The sequence below is a fragment of the Oenanthe melanoleuca genome, chromosome 25 (assembly GCF_029582105.1).
Source record: "Oenanthe melanoleuca isolate GR-GAL-2019-014 chromosome 25, OMel1.0, whole genome shotgun sequence".
Classification (NCBI taxonomy): Eukaryota; Metazoa; Chordata; class Aves; order Passeriformes; family Muscicapidae; genus Oenanthe; species Oenanthe melanoleuca.
Window position 1 is genome coordinate 7,459,679 of NC_079358.1, and position 14,637 is coordinate 7,474,315.

The following is a 14,637-nucleotide window of genomic DNA, read 5'->3' on the forward strand; positions in this document are numbered from 1 at the left end:
GCAGGAGCTGATTGGCTGAGGCAGAATTGGAGCCGCAGCCGATTGGCTGAGCCGCGACGTGAGAGCTGATTGGCTGCGGCTCCCGTTTCGCGGCAGCCGATTGGCTGATGCGCTGCATGACCCGGAAGTACCGGCGGCGCGGTGCCGCCGTTCCGCTGTCATGGCGGCGCGGGCGGCGCTGGAGGCCGCGGCCCTGTCCCGGGACGTGGTTCTGTTCCAGCACGACCGCAGCCGCTTCTTCCGCCTCGTGGGGCTTTTCTGCGCGGGCCAGGGGCTCTTCTGGGCTTACCTGGCGCATTTCGCCTTCACGTCGCTGCGCCCCGCGCCCGCAACCGAGCCCGGGCCCGATGACCCGCTGCGACCCCGCGACAACAAGTGGCGCTTTGGGTTCACGGCGTCCTGCCTGACCGTCGGTACCGGGGGAGCGGGGCCGCAGCGGGAGCGGGGACACACCGGGGAAGGCAGCGGGACTGGGATTGGAGCGGGATCAGGAACCGGGATCGAACCGGGCTGAGGGGGAGCGGGACCGGGATCGAACCGGGCTGAGCGGGAGCGGGACCGGGATCGAACCGGGCTGAGCGGGGTCAGGAACCGGGATCGAACTGGGCTGAGCGGGAGCGGGACCGGGATCGAACCGGGCTGAGGGGGAGCGGGACCGGGATCGAACCGGGCTGATGGGGAGCGGGACTCGCATCGGAGGCAGGAGAGCGGGACCGGGCTCAGGGCAGCAGGACCGGGGCTCATACCGGTGTCGGGACTCGCACCGTGCTCGGGGCAGCGGGACCGGGCTCGGGGCGGCGGGACCGGGATCGAACCGGGGGCAGGGCAGCGGGACTGGGTTCGGGGCAGCAGGACCGGGATCGAACCGGGCTCGGGGCAGCGGGACCGGGGCTCGCTCCGGGCTCGGGGCAGCAGGACCGGGATCGGGACACCGGGTTCGGGGCTCACACCGGGATCGGGACACCGGGTTCGGGGCTCACACCGGGCTCGGGGCAGCGGGACCGGGGCTCACACCGGGCTCGGGGCAGCAGGACCGGGGTCGGGGCAGCAGGAGCGGATCCCGCCCGTCCCCGTGCCCCCTGACCGGCCGCCCCGTGTCCCCCAGGCTCGCTGATCGTGGCCGCGGGCTGGCTGCTCCCGCTGCGCTCCGTGCGCCGGGTGACGCTGCTGCGGGGCGGCTCCGAGGTTCGCATCGGCACCCACGGCCCGCTCGGGCTCGGCCGCCGCTCGCTGACGGTGCCGCTGCGGGACGTGTCCGGCCGCGCGCACCGCAGCGAGGTGGCCGCCGCCATCCCCATCAAGGTCAAGGGATTCCCGTTCTTCTTCCTGCTGGACAAGGGCGGGCAGCTCAGCGACCCCCGGCTCTTCGACCTCACCGTGGGCGCCTTCCGCAAGTTGTAGGCGGTGCCACCTGCGGGTGCAGCGGGGACACAGCGGGGCTGGCGCTTGTCACCCCCAGAACTGACTGTGGGACACCCACCCGGCTCGGGGACACAGCGGGGTTGTCACTTGTCACCCCCAGAACTGACTGTGGGACACCCACCCGGCTCGGGGGACACAGCGGGGTTGTCACTTGTCACCCCCACAATAAAATGTGAAAAACCCACCTGGCTCGGGGTGGGGCACAGTGGGATTCTCACATGTCATCCCCAAAATAAAATGTGAAAAACCCACCTGGCTCTCTGTGGAGGGGGATTTTTGGGGGGGGTCTCTACCTTGGCACACCGGGATTGTCACTTTTTGTCACCTCTCAATGAATGGGGGGATCCCAAGGGGGTTCTGGAGGGGGGAATTGAGGGGACGCTGGGACTGTCAAGCCGTGGGACTCCCGCTTGTTCTGGGGGAGGAATTTGGGGGAGCCCCCAGCCAGCCTCACTGGGGGACACCGGGAGTGTCCCCCCCTTGTCACCTTCGCAATAAATCCTGAGACATTCACCTGCTCTGGGGGGTTGAGGGGGGAATTTGGGGTTCCAGTATCAGCCCCACACACACTCGGGACAAGTTTTGGGGCACTTGGAGGCGTTTCAGGCTGTTTTGGAGAGGATTTGGGGCTTTGGGGGGGCTCCTGTGTTCCCCTCTCCCGGCTCTTCAGCGCGAATGCAAATGAGCAGGCAAAAAAAATTAACTTAATTACATTAGAGGCGGGGCGTGTAGTGTATGGAGCGAGGTTAAACTAAAAAAAATTGGATTTAAAAGAGGCGGGGCGAATGCAAATACAGTGGGGCTGTCGGCCAATCACAATGCGAGGAAACAGCGGTGGGCGGGGCCGTAAAAACCCCGGATAATATTTGCATAAAGGGGCGTGGTTATGTAAATTAGTGGCAATGATAGAGCGAGGTGCATTCTGGGAGGATAATTTAAGGTAGATTTTGGGGTTTTTGGGGCTCGGATGGTGCGGGATGAGAACGGGAAGTGCGGGAGAAGATGAAGAAAAAATTTTGGAAACGGGACAGGAAGGGCTGGAGGGCGGCGCGGGGGGGCCCGTGAGCTGCGAGCGGGGCGAGCGGCGGCGGGCGTGGGGCGCGGGCAGGAGGCGGCATCGCTTCTCGGCCTTTTGGCTAAGATCAAGTGTAGTATCTGTTCTTATCAGTTTAATATCTGATACGTCCTCGATGAGAGGACTTCATATTAAACGGATTTTTGGCTCTGGGAGTTGGATCCGGAGCTTGCTCCCTCCGCTCCGCGCATCGTCCCGGTATTGCAGTGCCTCCGGGAACGGTGCACCCCCACGGGGACCTTTCATTAGTGAAAAACAGATTTAAAGTAATACAGAACGAATCATTCGTCCCAGTTTTGCGGGATTATAGACGTCTCGGATATCATTACAGAACGTCGTTTTGCCGCTCTGCACATCGCCCGGGTGTTACTGTGGATCTGGGAACGCTGCGTCCCTCACGGCGCTTCTTTCAGCCCTTGACTTGGCTGAGCTTATCAATTATTTATTTAAATAATAAATATCGCCTTCTTATCGCGACATCAGTCACGGTTTCGTGACAAAACGTTGTTCCCCCCTCAGGTCCCTCTCGGAGGTCTCGTCCTTCCATCATCCCCTCAGGGCCGGGAAATGGCGGCGGCGCCTTCTCCTCCCTCCCTCTCTCACCCTGCGCTAAATCCTCACTTCCTGCCTGAATTCTGCAGATTGCGGTAAAAATATTGAATGTTTAATTTTCTGAAATGGAACTGTGAGGGGAGAGTGGGAATATTTCAATAAATGGATCTGTGAGGCGAGCGAGGAGCCTGAGGGAGCCCGAGGGAGCCCAGGTTTCCTTCAGGGAAATATGGCCTTGTCATCCCTCGGCGCATCTTCTGCGCCCGCTCCGCATTAAAAACGGAATGCGATTTATATATTAATTTTTTATTTTTTGTATTTTTACTGTTTTTGGGTCATTTCTCAGTAGGGATTTTCCGCTGCCCCCCTGAGGCCGGGGAACAAAATGGCGGCGGGCGGGAAACGCGTGAGGGGAGCGCTGGGTGAAGCACCCGAGGAGGAAAAACAGCGACATTTCGGCCTCATGTCGGGATATACACACGATAGTCCCCAGGGATTGAATTATCGGCCCTGAACCAGCGACGGGAGCGAGAATTTGGGGTCGTTTTCAGCCTTGTGAGGCTCGGGGGGAAAGGGAGCCTCTCCAGCGGCGGCACCGCTTTACCGGGAACCCGGAGACAGCGGAGAGAGATCCTCGCGTTAAATATCGCTTTAAAGAGTGAAAATCTAAAGAGTTTAAATCTAAAATTTCTAAGTTTAAATATAAAGAGTTTCAATCTAAGGGTTGAAATCTGGTTTTGATTACGGATAATAAATAGCTGGGGGGGGGGGGGGGGGGCAGCGCTCCCAGAGGCGCTGCAATACCGAGACAGCGCACGGAGGGGAAAAAGTTCTTTAAAGCGGAAACCGAATCAGTGGAGGGCAGGATTATGGAGAGAATATCAAGGAAAATATTGCGTTTATGCCGATTAGGAAAGTTCTCTCAGTCTGTTTTTTACCAGTGAAAGTCCCCGTGGGGGTGCACCGTTCCCGGAGGCACTGCAATACCGGGACGATGCGCGGAGCGGAGGGAGCAAGCTCCGGATCCAACTCCCAGAGCCAAAAATCCGTTTAATATGAAGTCCTCTCATCGAGGACGTATCAGATATTAAACTGATAAGAACAGATACTACACTTGATCTTAGCCAAAAGGCCGAGAAGCGATGCCGGCTCCTGCCCGCGCCCCGCGCCCGCCGCCGCTCGCCCCGCTCGCAGCTCACGGGCCCCCCCGCGCCGCCCTCCGGAGCCCCCCCGGCATCTTTGCTCCATCTCCTTCCGCACTTTTCTCCCACGTTTCGCACTCACCGATCCCTAAAATTGTAAAAATCTCCCTATATTTCCCCTCCCATTATGCTCTTGGCGGCGCGCGTGGTTAAATTTGCATGGTTTCCCTTTTTAAATCTGCATAAATCCGCCTCCCCGCAGCGCTCAGCGCCCGGAGCCGCTCAGCTCTGCCGGGGCGATGCGCAGAGCGGGGAAAGAGCCGCAGGGACTGCGGGAGAGCGGAGCCCCGGCAGCAGCGGTAACGTGTGTCGGCTGCTGGGACTTGTTACTTGTCTCTTGTTTCTTGTTTCGGATCTGTTTGTCACCATTGGAGGTCCCTGGCGGGAGGCAGCGATGCCGGAGGCGCTGCAATAGCGGGACAAGGAGCGCAGCGCAGAGCGTGTGAGCTCTGCAGGAACAGCGAGAGCGGCTGATATCGCGACAGAACCAGAATCAACTGAGCATATGTAATTTTGGATCTGTTTTTAACCATTAAAGGTCCCCGTGTGGGGTGCACCGTTCCCGGAGGCGCTGCAATACCGGGACAAGGCGCGGAGTGTAGAAAATGGTCTGAGACCGAATCAATAGAAACCAGAGTATGTCGCGAAGAAGCGGCGATTATCATGATTTAGAGCATCTTCAATCTATTTTTTTACCATTTAATGATCCTCGGTGTGGGGCGCACCGTTCCCCGAGGCGCTGCAATACCGGAACAGTGAGTACAACAGAGGCTCTGTGAGCTGCGAACCACGCCAAGAATGGTTAATATCGCGATAGAATCAGAACTTAATCTCCGTCTCAGCTCCTCGAGATCTGTTTTTCACCAGTTGAGGTCCCCGTGGGGGTGCACCGTTCCCGGAGGCACTGCAATACCGGGACAATGAGTATAACAGAGACTCTGTGAGCTGCAAACTACCACCAAGCGCGGTTAATATCGCGATAGAATCACGATTTATTTCCTTCACTCTCGTGAGATGTGCTTTTGACCACTGAAATGTCCCCGTTGGGGGTGCACCGTTCCCGGAGGCACTGCAATACCGGGATAATAACGAGTGTAACAGAGACTCTCTGAGCTGCAAACTACCACTGAGAGTGGTTAATATCGCGATAGAATCACGATTAAAAGCCCTCTAGTATTTTCTTTAATCTGCTTTTTACCAATGAAAGGTCCCCGTGGGGGTGCACCGTTCCCGGAGGCACTGCAATACCGGGACGATGCGCGGAGCGGAGGGAGCAAGCTCCGGATCCAACTCCCAGAGCCAAAAATCCGTTTAATATGAAGTCCTCTCATCGAGGACGTATCAGATATTAAACTGATAAGAACAGATACTACACTTGATCTTAGCCAAAAGGCCGAGAAGCGATGCCGGCTCCTACCCGCGCCCCGCGCCCGCCGCCGCTCGCCCCGCTCGCAGCTCACGGGCCCCCCCGCGCCGCCCTCCAGCCCTTCCTGGCCCGTTCCCAAAATTTTTTCTTCATCTCCTCCCGCACTTCCCGTTCTCATCCGGCACCATCCGAGCCCTCTGAACCCCGAAATTCCGCATAAATTGTGCTCCCATAATTCCCCTCGCTCAGTGTTGTCCTCTAATTTGCATAACCCCGCCTCTCCCCCGGCAGCGCGGGAATTTTAAGAGCGGCAGCTGAGCCCTGGGAGAATAGGGAAAATTCGCGATTTTTGGAGTCCGAAATCCCGATTTTTGGAGTCCTGACTGCTCCCGGTGAGGATGAGGAGGGTCCGGGGGATCCCTCAAGGATCGATGGTGGGAGCTGGGAGTACCTTGGGGCAGCTTGGGATCATTTTTTATTCCATTTCATATTCCCATTTCCCTCAGTTCCATCCCAGTTCGTCCCCAGTCCCTCCTCAACAGATCCTTGCGGCTCCAGGAAAACGCGGAGAGTGAGAGGGAGAAAGAGCTGAAACACAAGCAAAAAACCTTCTCTCCATAATTGCGTTTTAAACGGAGGGGGAACCCCAATCACCGACCGCTCTCACAGTTCCAATCATTTTCATTATTTTGCCTTTTTCAATATTTCGCCCGCTCTAGTTAACAAACAGCAAAATGGCAAACAGCCATTTCCCTTCATTTTTGCTTTAAAGATCACAAACGCGCGGGCGTTTCACCCCGGTGTCGCTGAGGTCGCGATAGTTCCCTGAGGGGAGCGGCCGCCATGACGGAATGGGCGTGGTTATTATTGGCCACGCCCATTATGGGCGTGGTCCTGCGCTGCCGGAAGTGACGCTGCCCCGGAAGCGGCGCGGGTGCTGCCCCGGAAGCGGCGGGCGCTGCCCCGGAAGCGGCGCGGGGCGGGACGGGCGGCGATGGCGGCGGAGGAGCCTCAGCAGCCGCAGCCGGAGCCGCTGGGCGGCAGCGATGCCGACGGTACCGACCGCGCCTCCCTCACACATCCCCATCCCGCCGCCCTCGCCATGGGATCCCCCCGGTTCTCCTGAACCCCAAAAAAAACCACCGCGATCCCCCCCCGGCCCCTCCCGGTGACCCCCGGTGACCCCCGGTGTCCCCGCAGGTGTGAACTGCCTGGCGTACGACGAGGCGATCATGGCGCAGCAGGACCGCATCCAGCAGGAGGTGCGGGATCCCCCTCTCCAAATCCCCCCAAATTTCCCCCAAATTTCCCCCAAATTTCCCCCAGATCCCCCGAATCCCCCCCCCGGGGGTTCCCCGCCCGTGACCCCCCGGTTCGCCCCCGCAGATCGCGGTGCAGAACCCGCTGGTGTCCGAGCGCCTGGAGCTCTCCGAGCTCTACAAGGAGTACGCGGAGGATGACCACGTGTACCAGGAGAAAATCAAGGTGCGGCACTGGGGGGACTGGGATGGACTGGGAGGGCACTGGGATGGACTGGGGGCACTGGGATGGACTGGGGGGGGCACTGGGGTGGACTGGGATGTACTGGGAGGCACTGGGATGTACTGGATGCTGCTGGGATGGACTGAGGGATACTGGGATGGACTGGGGGTCACTGGGATGTACTGGATGCTGCTGGGATGGACTGGGGGTCACTGGAGGACACTGGAGGGTACTGGGACACTGAGACAGAGCTGGGGAGAGCACTGGAAGGTACCGTGACAAACTGGGAAGCGCTGGGACACCAGGGTGGGGTTGGCTGCACCGGGGCTGTCCCCAGGGGTGTCCCCAGGGGTGTTCTTGTCCCCACCACGTCCCCAATGTCCCCAGTGTCCCCCATCATGTCCCCAATGTCCCCGTGTCCCTGTCCCCATCCCCAGGACCTGCTGCAGAAGTACTCGTACACCCCAGTGTCCCTGATATCCCCAATGTCCCCATGTCCCCAATGTCCCCAATATCCCTTTCCCTGCTGTCCCCAGGACCTGCTGCAGAAGTACTCGTGCATCCCAGTGTCCCCAATGTCTCCCCAATGTCCCCCAGGGGTGTCCCTGTACCCCCCAATGTCCCCATGTCCCCATCCCCAGGACCTGCTGCAGAAGTACTCGTACATCCCAGTGTCCCTGATATCCCCAATGTCCCCAATGTCCCCAGTGTCCCCAGTGTCCCCATCATGTCCCCAATGTTCCCAGGACCTGCTGCAGAAGTACTCGTACATCCCAGTGTCCCTGATATCCCCAATGTCCCCAATGTCCCCAGTGTCCCCAATGTCCCCCATCATGTCCCCAATGTCTCCAGGACCTGCTGCAGAAGTACTCGTACATCCCAGTCCCCAATGTCCCCAATGTCCCCCCATGTCCCCAATGTCCCCGTGTCCCCAGGACCTGCTGCAGAAGTACTCGTACATCCCAGTGTCCACAATGTCCCCCATAATGTCCCCAGTGTCCCCCAGGGGTGTCCCTGTCCCCCCAGTGTCCCCAATGTCCCCCATCATGTCCCCAATGTCCCCAATGTCCCCATGTCCCCAATGTCCCCAGGACCTGCTGCAGAAGTACTCGTACATCCGCAAGACGCGGCCGGACGGGAATTGTTTCTATCGCGCCTTCGGCTTCGCGCACCTGGAGGCGCTGCTGGAGGACGGGCAGGAGCTGCAGCGGTGGGAGCCCCAAACACAGCCCAAAATACAGCCTGGGACCCCGAAAATGCACCTGGGACCCCAAAAATACAGCCTGGGACCCCGAAAATACAGCCTGGGAGCCCCAAAAACTGACCTGGGACCCCAAAAATACAGCCTGGGAGCCCGAAAATACAGCCTGGGACCCCGAAAATGCACCTGGGATCCCAAAAATACAGCCTGGGAGCCCGAAAATGCACCTGGGACCCCAAAAATACAGCCTGGGAGCCCAAAAATGCACCTGGGACCCTGAAAACAGCCCGAAAATACAGCCTGGGACCCCAAAAATACAGCCTGGGATCCCAAAAACTGACCTGGGACCCCAAAAATACAGCCTGGGACCCCAAAAACTGACCTGGGACCCCAAAAATACACCTGGGAACCCAAAAATACACCTGGGACCCCAAAAATACACCTGAGACCCCAAAAATGCACCTGGGAGCCCCAAAAATACACCTGGGAACCAAAAATGCACCTGGGACCCCAAAAATACAGCCTGGGACCCCGAAAACAGCCCGAAAATACAACCTGGGATCCTAAAAATACAGCCTGGGACCCCAAAAACTGATCTGGGACCCCAAAAATACAGCCTGGGATCCCAAAAATAGCCCAAAAATACAACCTGGGACCCCAAAAATACAGCCTGGGATCCCAAAAACAGACCGAAAATACAACCTGGGATCCTAAAAATACAGCCTGGGACCCCAAAAACTGATCTGGGACCCCAAAAATACAGCCTGGGACCCCAAAAACTGACCTGGGACCCCGAAAACAGCCCGAAAATACAGCCTGGGGTCCCAAAAATACAGCCTGGGACCCCGAAAATGCTCCTGGGACCCTGAAAACAGCCCGAAAATACAACCTGGGATCCCAAAAATACAGCCTGGGACCCCGAAAATTCAGCCTGGGACCCCAAAACAGCCCAAAATACACCCTGGGATCCCAAAACCAGCCTAAATACACCCTGGGACACCAAAAACTGAACTGGGACCCCCATAAGAGCCCCAGGGATCCCAAAAACATCCCCAGAAACCCCAAAAACAGCTTGTGAGAGCCCAGAAACAGCCCTTGGACCCCAAAAATACACCCAGGGACCCCAAAAACAGCCCCAGAAACCCCAAAAACACTCACAGACACCCAAACACCCTGAGACCTCCAGAACATCCTGAGACACCCCGAAACCTCTGAGTGTCCCCATGTCCCCTGAGCTCCCCTGGGATTTTAGGGTGTCCCTTTGCCCCCCTGGGATTTTGGGGTGTCTCCCTGGAATGTTGGGGTGTCCTTTTTGCCCCCCTGGAATGTTGGGGTGTCCTTTTTGCCCCCCTGGGATGTTGGGGTGCCCCCTGAGCTCCCCTGGGATGTTGGGGTGTCCCTTTGCCCCCCTGGAATGTTGGGGTGTCGTTTTTGCCCCCCTGGGATGTTGGGGTGCCCCCTGAGCTCCCCTGGGATGTTGGGGTGTCCCCCTGGGATGTTGGGGTGTCCCTGTTTCCCCCCTGGGATGTTGGGGTGTCCCCTGAGCTCCCCTGGGATGTTGGGGTGTCCCTGTTTCCACTCTGGGATGTTGGGGTGTCCCTTTGCCCCCCTGGGATTTTGGGGTGTCCGTGTTTCCCCCCTGGGATGTTGAGGTGTCCCTTTTGCCCCCCAGGGATTTTGGGGTGTCCTTTTTGCCCCCCAGGGATTTTGGGGTGTCCTTTTTGCCCCCCTGTGATGTTGGGGTGCCCCCTGAGCCCCCCGTGTCCCCCCAGGTTCAAGGAGGTGTCGGCGCGCAGCAAGGAGGAGCTGGTGGCGCAGGGATTCACCGAGTTCACCATCGAGGACTTCCACAACACGGTGGGACAGGGACAGGGACAGGGGGACAGGGGGACAGGGACAGGTGTGTGTGTGTGACAGGTGTGACACAGGTGTGTGTGTGACACAGGTGTGACACAGGTGTGACTGTGACCCAGGTGTGTCCCTGTCCCGCAGCTGATGGAGCTGATCGAGCGCGTGGAGCGCCGCGTGTGTGTGTGAAACAGGTGTGTGTGTGTACAGGTGTGTGTGTGTGTGTGATACAGGGGGGTGACACAGGTGTGTGTGACACAGGTGTGACACAGATGTGACACAGGTGTGACACACACCTGACCCAGGTGTGTCCCTGTCCCTCAGCTGATGGAGCTGATCGAGCGCGTGGAGCGCCGCGTGTGTGTGATCACAGGTGTGTGTGTGTGATACCAGGTGTGTGTGTGATACCAGGTGTGTGTGTGTGATCACAGGTGTGTGTGTGACACAGAGGTGACACAGGTGTGACAGGTGTGACCCAGGTGTGTCCCCTCAGCTGATGGAGCTGATCGAGCGCGTGGAGCGCCGCGTGTGTGTGATACAGGTGTGACAGGTGTGACACAGGTGTGTGATACAGGTGTGACCCAGGTGTGTCCCTGTCCTCAGCTGATGGAGCTGATCGAGCGCGTGGAGCGCCGCGTGTGTGTGATACAGGTGTGTGTGTGTGACACAGGTGTGACACAGATGTGACAGGTGTGACAGGTGTGTCCCTGTCCCCAGCTGATGGAGCTGATCGAGCGCGTGGAGCGCCGCGTGTGTGTGTGATACAGGTGTGATACAGGAGTGTGTGTGTGTGACACAGGTGTGACACAGATGTGACAGGTGTGACAGGTGTGTCCCTGCCCTCAGCTGATGGAGCTGATCGAGCGCGTGGAGCGCCGTGTGCCGCTGCCGGAGCTGCTGGCGGCGTTTAACGAGCCGGCCACCTCGGATTACCTGGTGGTTTACCTGCGGCTGCTCACCTCGGGCTGCCTGCAGCGCCACCGCCGCTTCTTCGAGCAGTTCCTGGAGGGGGGGCGCAGCATCAAGGAGTTCTGCCAGCAGGTACGGCCACCTGGGCCACCTGGGGTACCTGGGACACCTGGGACTCCTGGGGTACCTGGGGTACCACACCTGGGGTACCTGGGACACCTGGGACTCCTGGGGTACCTGGGACACCTGGGGTACCACACCTGGGGTACCATACCTGGGGTACCTGGGGTACCATACCTGGGGTACCTGGGCCACCTGGGGTACCTGGGGTACCACACCTGGGGTACCTGGGACACCTGGGGTACCATACCTGGGGTACCTGGGGTACTATAACTGGGGTACCTGTGCCACCATACCTGGGGTACCATACTGGGCCACCTGGGGTACCTGGGGTACCATACCTGGGGTACCATGTCTGCCCTAGCTGGGGCACCTGGCAGCTCAGCCAGCAGCTACAGGGTGGGCACAGCACACATGACAGGTGTGTCACCACCTGTGGGGCAGGTGGGGCTGGCACGGTGCCCTGCAGGACCCCGACAGCTCCAGAGCATCGATGGGGCTCCTGCTGCCCCCCAAATCTCTGCCCAGCCCCCCAGCTGCCCCTCAGCCCCGTCCCTGTGACCTCCATCCCCCTCACACCCCGATGTCCCTTGTCCTTCTGTGTCCCCTGTCCCCCTCACACCCCAATGTCCCTCTGTCCCTTGTCCCCTGTGTCAGGTGACTCCTGTCCACTCTGTCCCCCTCAGTCCCTGGTGACCTCTGTCCCTCTGTGTCCCCTCACACCCTCGTGGCCCCATCCCTCTGTCCCTGTGTCCCTCATCCTCCTCACATCCCAATGACCCTGTCCCTCTGTCCCTTCACACCCCAATGACCCTCTGTCCCCATGTCCCCCATGTCCCCTCATACTCTGGTGACCCCATTCCCCTGTTTCTCACACCCCAATGACCCTGTCCCTTGTCCCCCCAATAACCCTGTCCCTCTCTGTCCCCTCACCCCGCAGTAATTCTGTCCCTTTACCCCTCGATAACCCTGTTCCCTGTCCCTGTGTCCGTCTGTCCCCGCAGGAGGTGGAGCCCATGTGCAAGGAGAGCAATCACATCCCTCTGTCCCCTGTCCCTCTGTCCCCTCAATAACCCTGTCCATCTGTCCGTCTGTCCCTCTGTCCCCTGTCCCTCTGTGCCTGTGTCCCCTGTCCCCTCGGTAACCCTGTGCCTGTGTCCCCTGTCCCTTGTCCCCTCAATAACCCTGTCCCCTGTCCCCTCACACCCCGATAACCCTGTCCATCTGTCCCTCTGTCCCCTGTCTGTCCCCGCAGGAGGTGGAGCCCATGTGCAAGGAGAGCGATCACATCCCTCTGTCCCCTGTCCCTCTGTCCATCTGTCCGTCTGTCCCCGCAGGAGGTGGAGCCCATGTGCATGGAGAGCGATCACATCCCTCTGTCCCCTGTCCGTCTGTCCCCCCGATAACCCTGTCCGTCTGTCCGTCTGTCCCCTCAGGAGGTGGAGCTCGTGTGCAAGGAGAGCGATCACATCCCTCTGTCCCCTGTCCCTGTGTCCCTGTGTCCGTCTGTCCCCGCAGGAGGTGGAGCCCATGAGCAAGGAGAGCGATCACATCCCTCTGTCCCCTGTCCCTGTGTCCATCTGTCCGTCTGTCCCCGCAGGAGGTGGAGCCCATGTGCAAGGAGAGCGATCACATCCCTCTGTCCCCTGTCCCTGTGTCCATCTGTCCGTCTGTCCCCGCAGGAGGTGGAGCCCATGTGCAAGGAGAGCGATCACATCCCTCTGTCCCCTGTCCCTGTGTCCATCTGTCCGTCTGTCCCCGCAGGAGGTGGAGCCCATGTGCAAGGAGAGCGATCACATCCCTCTGTCCCCTGTCCCTGTGTCCATCTGTCCGTCTGTCCCCGCAGGAGGTGGAGCCCATGTGCAAGGAGAGCGATCACATCCCTCTGTCCCCTGTCCCTCTGTCCATCTGTCCGTCTGTCCCCGCAGGAGGTGGAGCCCATGTGCAAGGAGAGCGATCACATCCCTCTGTCCCCTGTCCCTGTGTCCATCTGTCCGTCTGTCCCCGCAGGAGGTGGAGCCCATGTGCAAGGAGAGCGATCACATCCCTCTGTCCCCTGTCCCTGTGTCCATCTGTCCGTCTGTCCCCGCAGGAGGTGGAGCCCATGTGCAAGGAGAGCGATCACATCCCTCTGTCCCCCCCGATAACCCTGTCCGTCTGTCCATCTGTCCGTCTGTCCCCGCAGGAGGTGGAGCCCATGTGCAAGGAGAGCGATCACATCCCTCTGTCCCCTGTCCCTGTGTCCCTCTGTCCGTCTGTCCCCGCAGGAGGTGGAGCCCATGTGCAAAGAGAGCGATCACATCCCTCTGTCCCCTGTCCCTCTGTCCATCTGTCCGTCTGTCCATCTGTCCGTCTGTCCCCGCAGGAGGTGGAGCCCATGTGCAAGGAGAGCGATCACATCCACATCATCGCGCTGGCGCGGGCGCTGCACGTCTCCATCCTGGTGGAGTACATGGACCGGGGCGAGGGCGGCGCCACCAACCCGCACGTGTTCCCCGAGGGCTCCCAGCCCCGCGTCTGCCTCCTCTACCGCCCCGGCCACTACGACATCCTCTACAAGTGACCCCCGAGCCCCGACCCGGCCCCGGGGGCTCCCCAAAACCCCCCCGGCCCCGCTGCGGCCGCGCCTCCCCTCCCCCCCACCGCTCCCGTCCCGGTGATCCCAATAAAGAAATGGTCCCGAGGGCTCGGCGTGTTTATTTGGGGAGGGGGGTTTGGGGTCTCTTTAGGGGCAGATTGGGGTGGGGAGGGGGAGATTAAGGTCGGGAGAGGGGGAGTTTGGGGTGGGGAGGGGGTTTGGATTCTTTTTAGGGGCAGTTTGGGGTGAGGAGGGGGGATTTTGGGGGACAGGGAGGGGGTTTTAGGGGCAATTTGGGGTGGGGAGGGGGAGATTAAGGTCGGGAGAGGGGGAGTTTGGGGTGGGATGGGGGAATTTGGGAAGTGGGGAGGGGGTTTGGACTCTGGGGGACAGGGAGGGGGAATTTGGGAAGTGGGGAGGGGGTTAAGACTCATTTTAGGGGCAATTTGGGGTGAGAGGGGGGAATTTGGGGGGCAAAGAGGGGGTTTGGGCTCCCTTCAGGGGCAGTTTGAGGTGGGGAGGGGGAGTTTGGGGGGTGGGGAGGGGTTTTGGATTCTCATTATGGCAAAGTTTGGGGTGGGGAGGGGGAGTTGGGGCAGTTGAGGGGGTGGGAGGAGGTTGGGACCCCCCCCTTGGGGGAAATTGAGGGGTTGGGGACCCCCTTTTGGGGGTGGGGGTGGGGAGAAGGAAGTTGGGGATCCTTTGGGGTGACACTTGGGGGTCTCTGAGGTTTGGGGGGGCAATTGGGGCCCCCTCCCCTTCCTTAGGGGGAGCTGGGAAGGGAAATGGGGCTGGGGGGGAGTTTGGGTAGAACCCAGTGAAGGGTCTGGGGGGGAAATTTTGGGGAGAGGGGATCCCAAACCTTGCCCAGCCAAGGGCAGG

The 14,637-nt window shown here is 59.8% G+C and overlaps 2 protein-coding genes and 3 non-coding genes across 6 annotated transcripts; 3 read left to right on the top strand and 2 right to left on the bottom strand.

Moving 5' to 3' along the window:
• The first annotated feature begins 103 nt into the window (after positions 1–103).
• Positions 104–1,673, top strand: TMEM223 (transmembrane protein 223). Its single transcript, XM_056510368.1, has 2 exons — positions 104–413; positions 1,106–1,673. Exons 1-2 carry the CDS (start codon positions 161–163, stop codon positions 1,399–1,401), a joined length of 549 nt encoding a protein of 182 aa, XP_056366343.1. The 5' UTR covers positions 104–160; the 3' UTR covers positions 1,402–1,673.
• An 865-nt stretch (positions 1,674–2,538) lies between these two features.
• Positions 2,539–2,729, top strand: LOC130263516 (U2 spliceosomal RNA). The gene has a single exon (XR_008842354.1). It is a non-coding gene; the product is annotated as a U2 spliceosomal RNA (small nuclear RNA).
• A 1,273-nt stretch (positions 2,730–4,002) lies between these two features.
• Positions 4,003–4,193, bottom strand: LOC130263517 (U2 spliceosomal RNA). The gene has a single exon (XR_008842355.1). It is a non-coding gene; the product is annotated as a U2 spliceosomal RNA (small nuclear RNA).
• A 1,272-nt stretch (positions 4,194–5,465) lies between these two features.
• On the bottom strand, positions 5,466–5,656 carry LOC130263506 (U2 spliceosomal RNA). The gene has a single exon (XR_008842346.1). It is a non-coding gene; the product is annotated as a U2 spliceosomal RNA (small nuclear RNA).
• Positions 5,657–6,520: 864 nt separating this feature from the next.
• Positions 6,521–13,860, top strand: OTUB1 (OTU deubiquitinase, ubiquitin aldehyde binding 1). Of its 2 annotated transcripts, none has more exons than XM_056510313.1 (7): positions 6,521–6,672; positions 6,818–6,879; positions 7,004–7,102; positions 8,191–8,309; positions 10,073–10,157; positions 10,995–11,189; positions 13,543–13,860. In XM_056510313.1, the coding sequence occupies exons 1-7, from the start codon at positions 6,612–6,614 to the stop codon at positions 13,738–13,740; spliced, it is 819 nt and encodes a 272-aa protein (XP_056366288.1). In that variant the 5' UTR covers positions 6,521–6,611; the 3' UTR covers positions 13,741–13,860. The 2 variants fall into 2 exon arrangements, with proteins under 2 accessions (XP_056366288.1, XP_056366290.1); XM_056510315.1 differs by having other exon boundaries at positions 6,558–6,672; positions 12,182–13,860.
• Positions 13,861–14,637: the final 777 nt, after the last annotated feature.

Bases quoted from the DNA above. Each gene is read 5' to 3' on its own strand.
- TMEM223 (XM_056510368.1), top strand. From the start codon at position 161: ATGGCGGCGCGGGCGGCGCTGGAGGCCGCGGCCCTGTCCCGGGACGTG. The intron at 414-1,105 runs GTACCGGGGGAG...CGTGTCCCCCAG, and splicing joins GGCGTCCTGCCTGACCGTCG to GCTCGCTGATCGTGGCCGCG.
- OTUB1 (XM_056510313.1), top strand. From the start codon at position 6,612: ATGGCGGCGGAGGAGCCTCAGCAGCCGCAGCCGGAGCCGCTGGGCGGC. The intron at 6,880-7,003 runs GTGCGGGATCCC...TCGCCCCCGCAG, and splicing joins AGGACCGCATCCAGCAGGAG to ATCGCGGTGCAGAACCCGCT. The intron at 8,310-10,072 runs GTGGGAGCCCCA...GTGTCCCCCCAG, and splicing joins GACGGGCAGGAGCTGCAGCG to GTTCAAGGAGGTGTCGGCGC.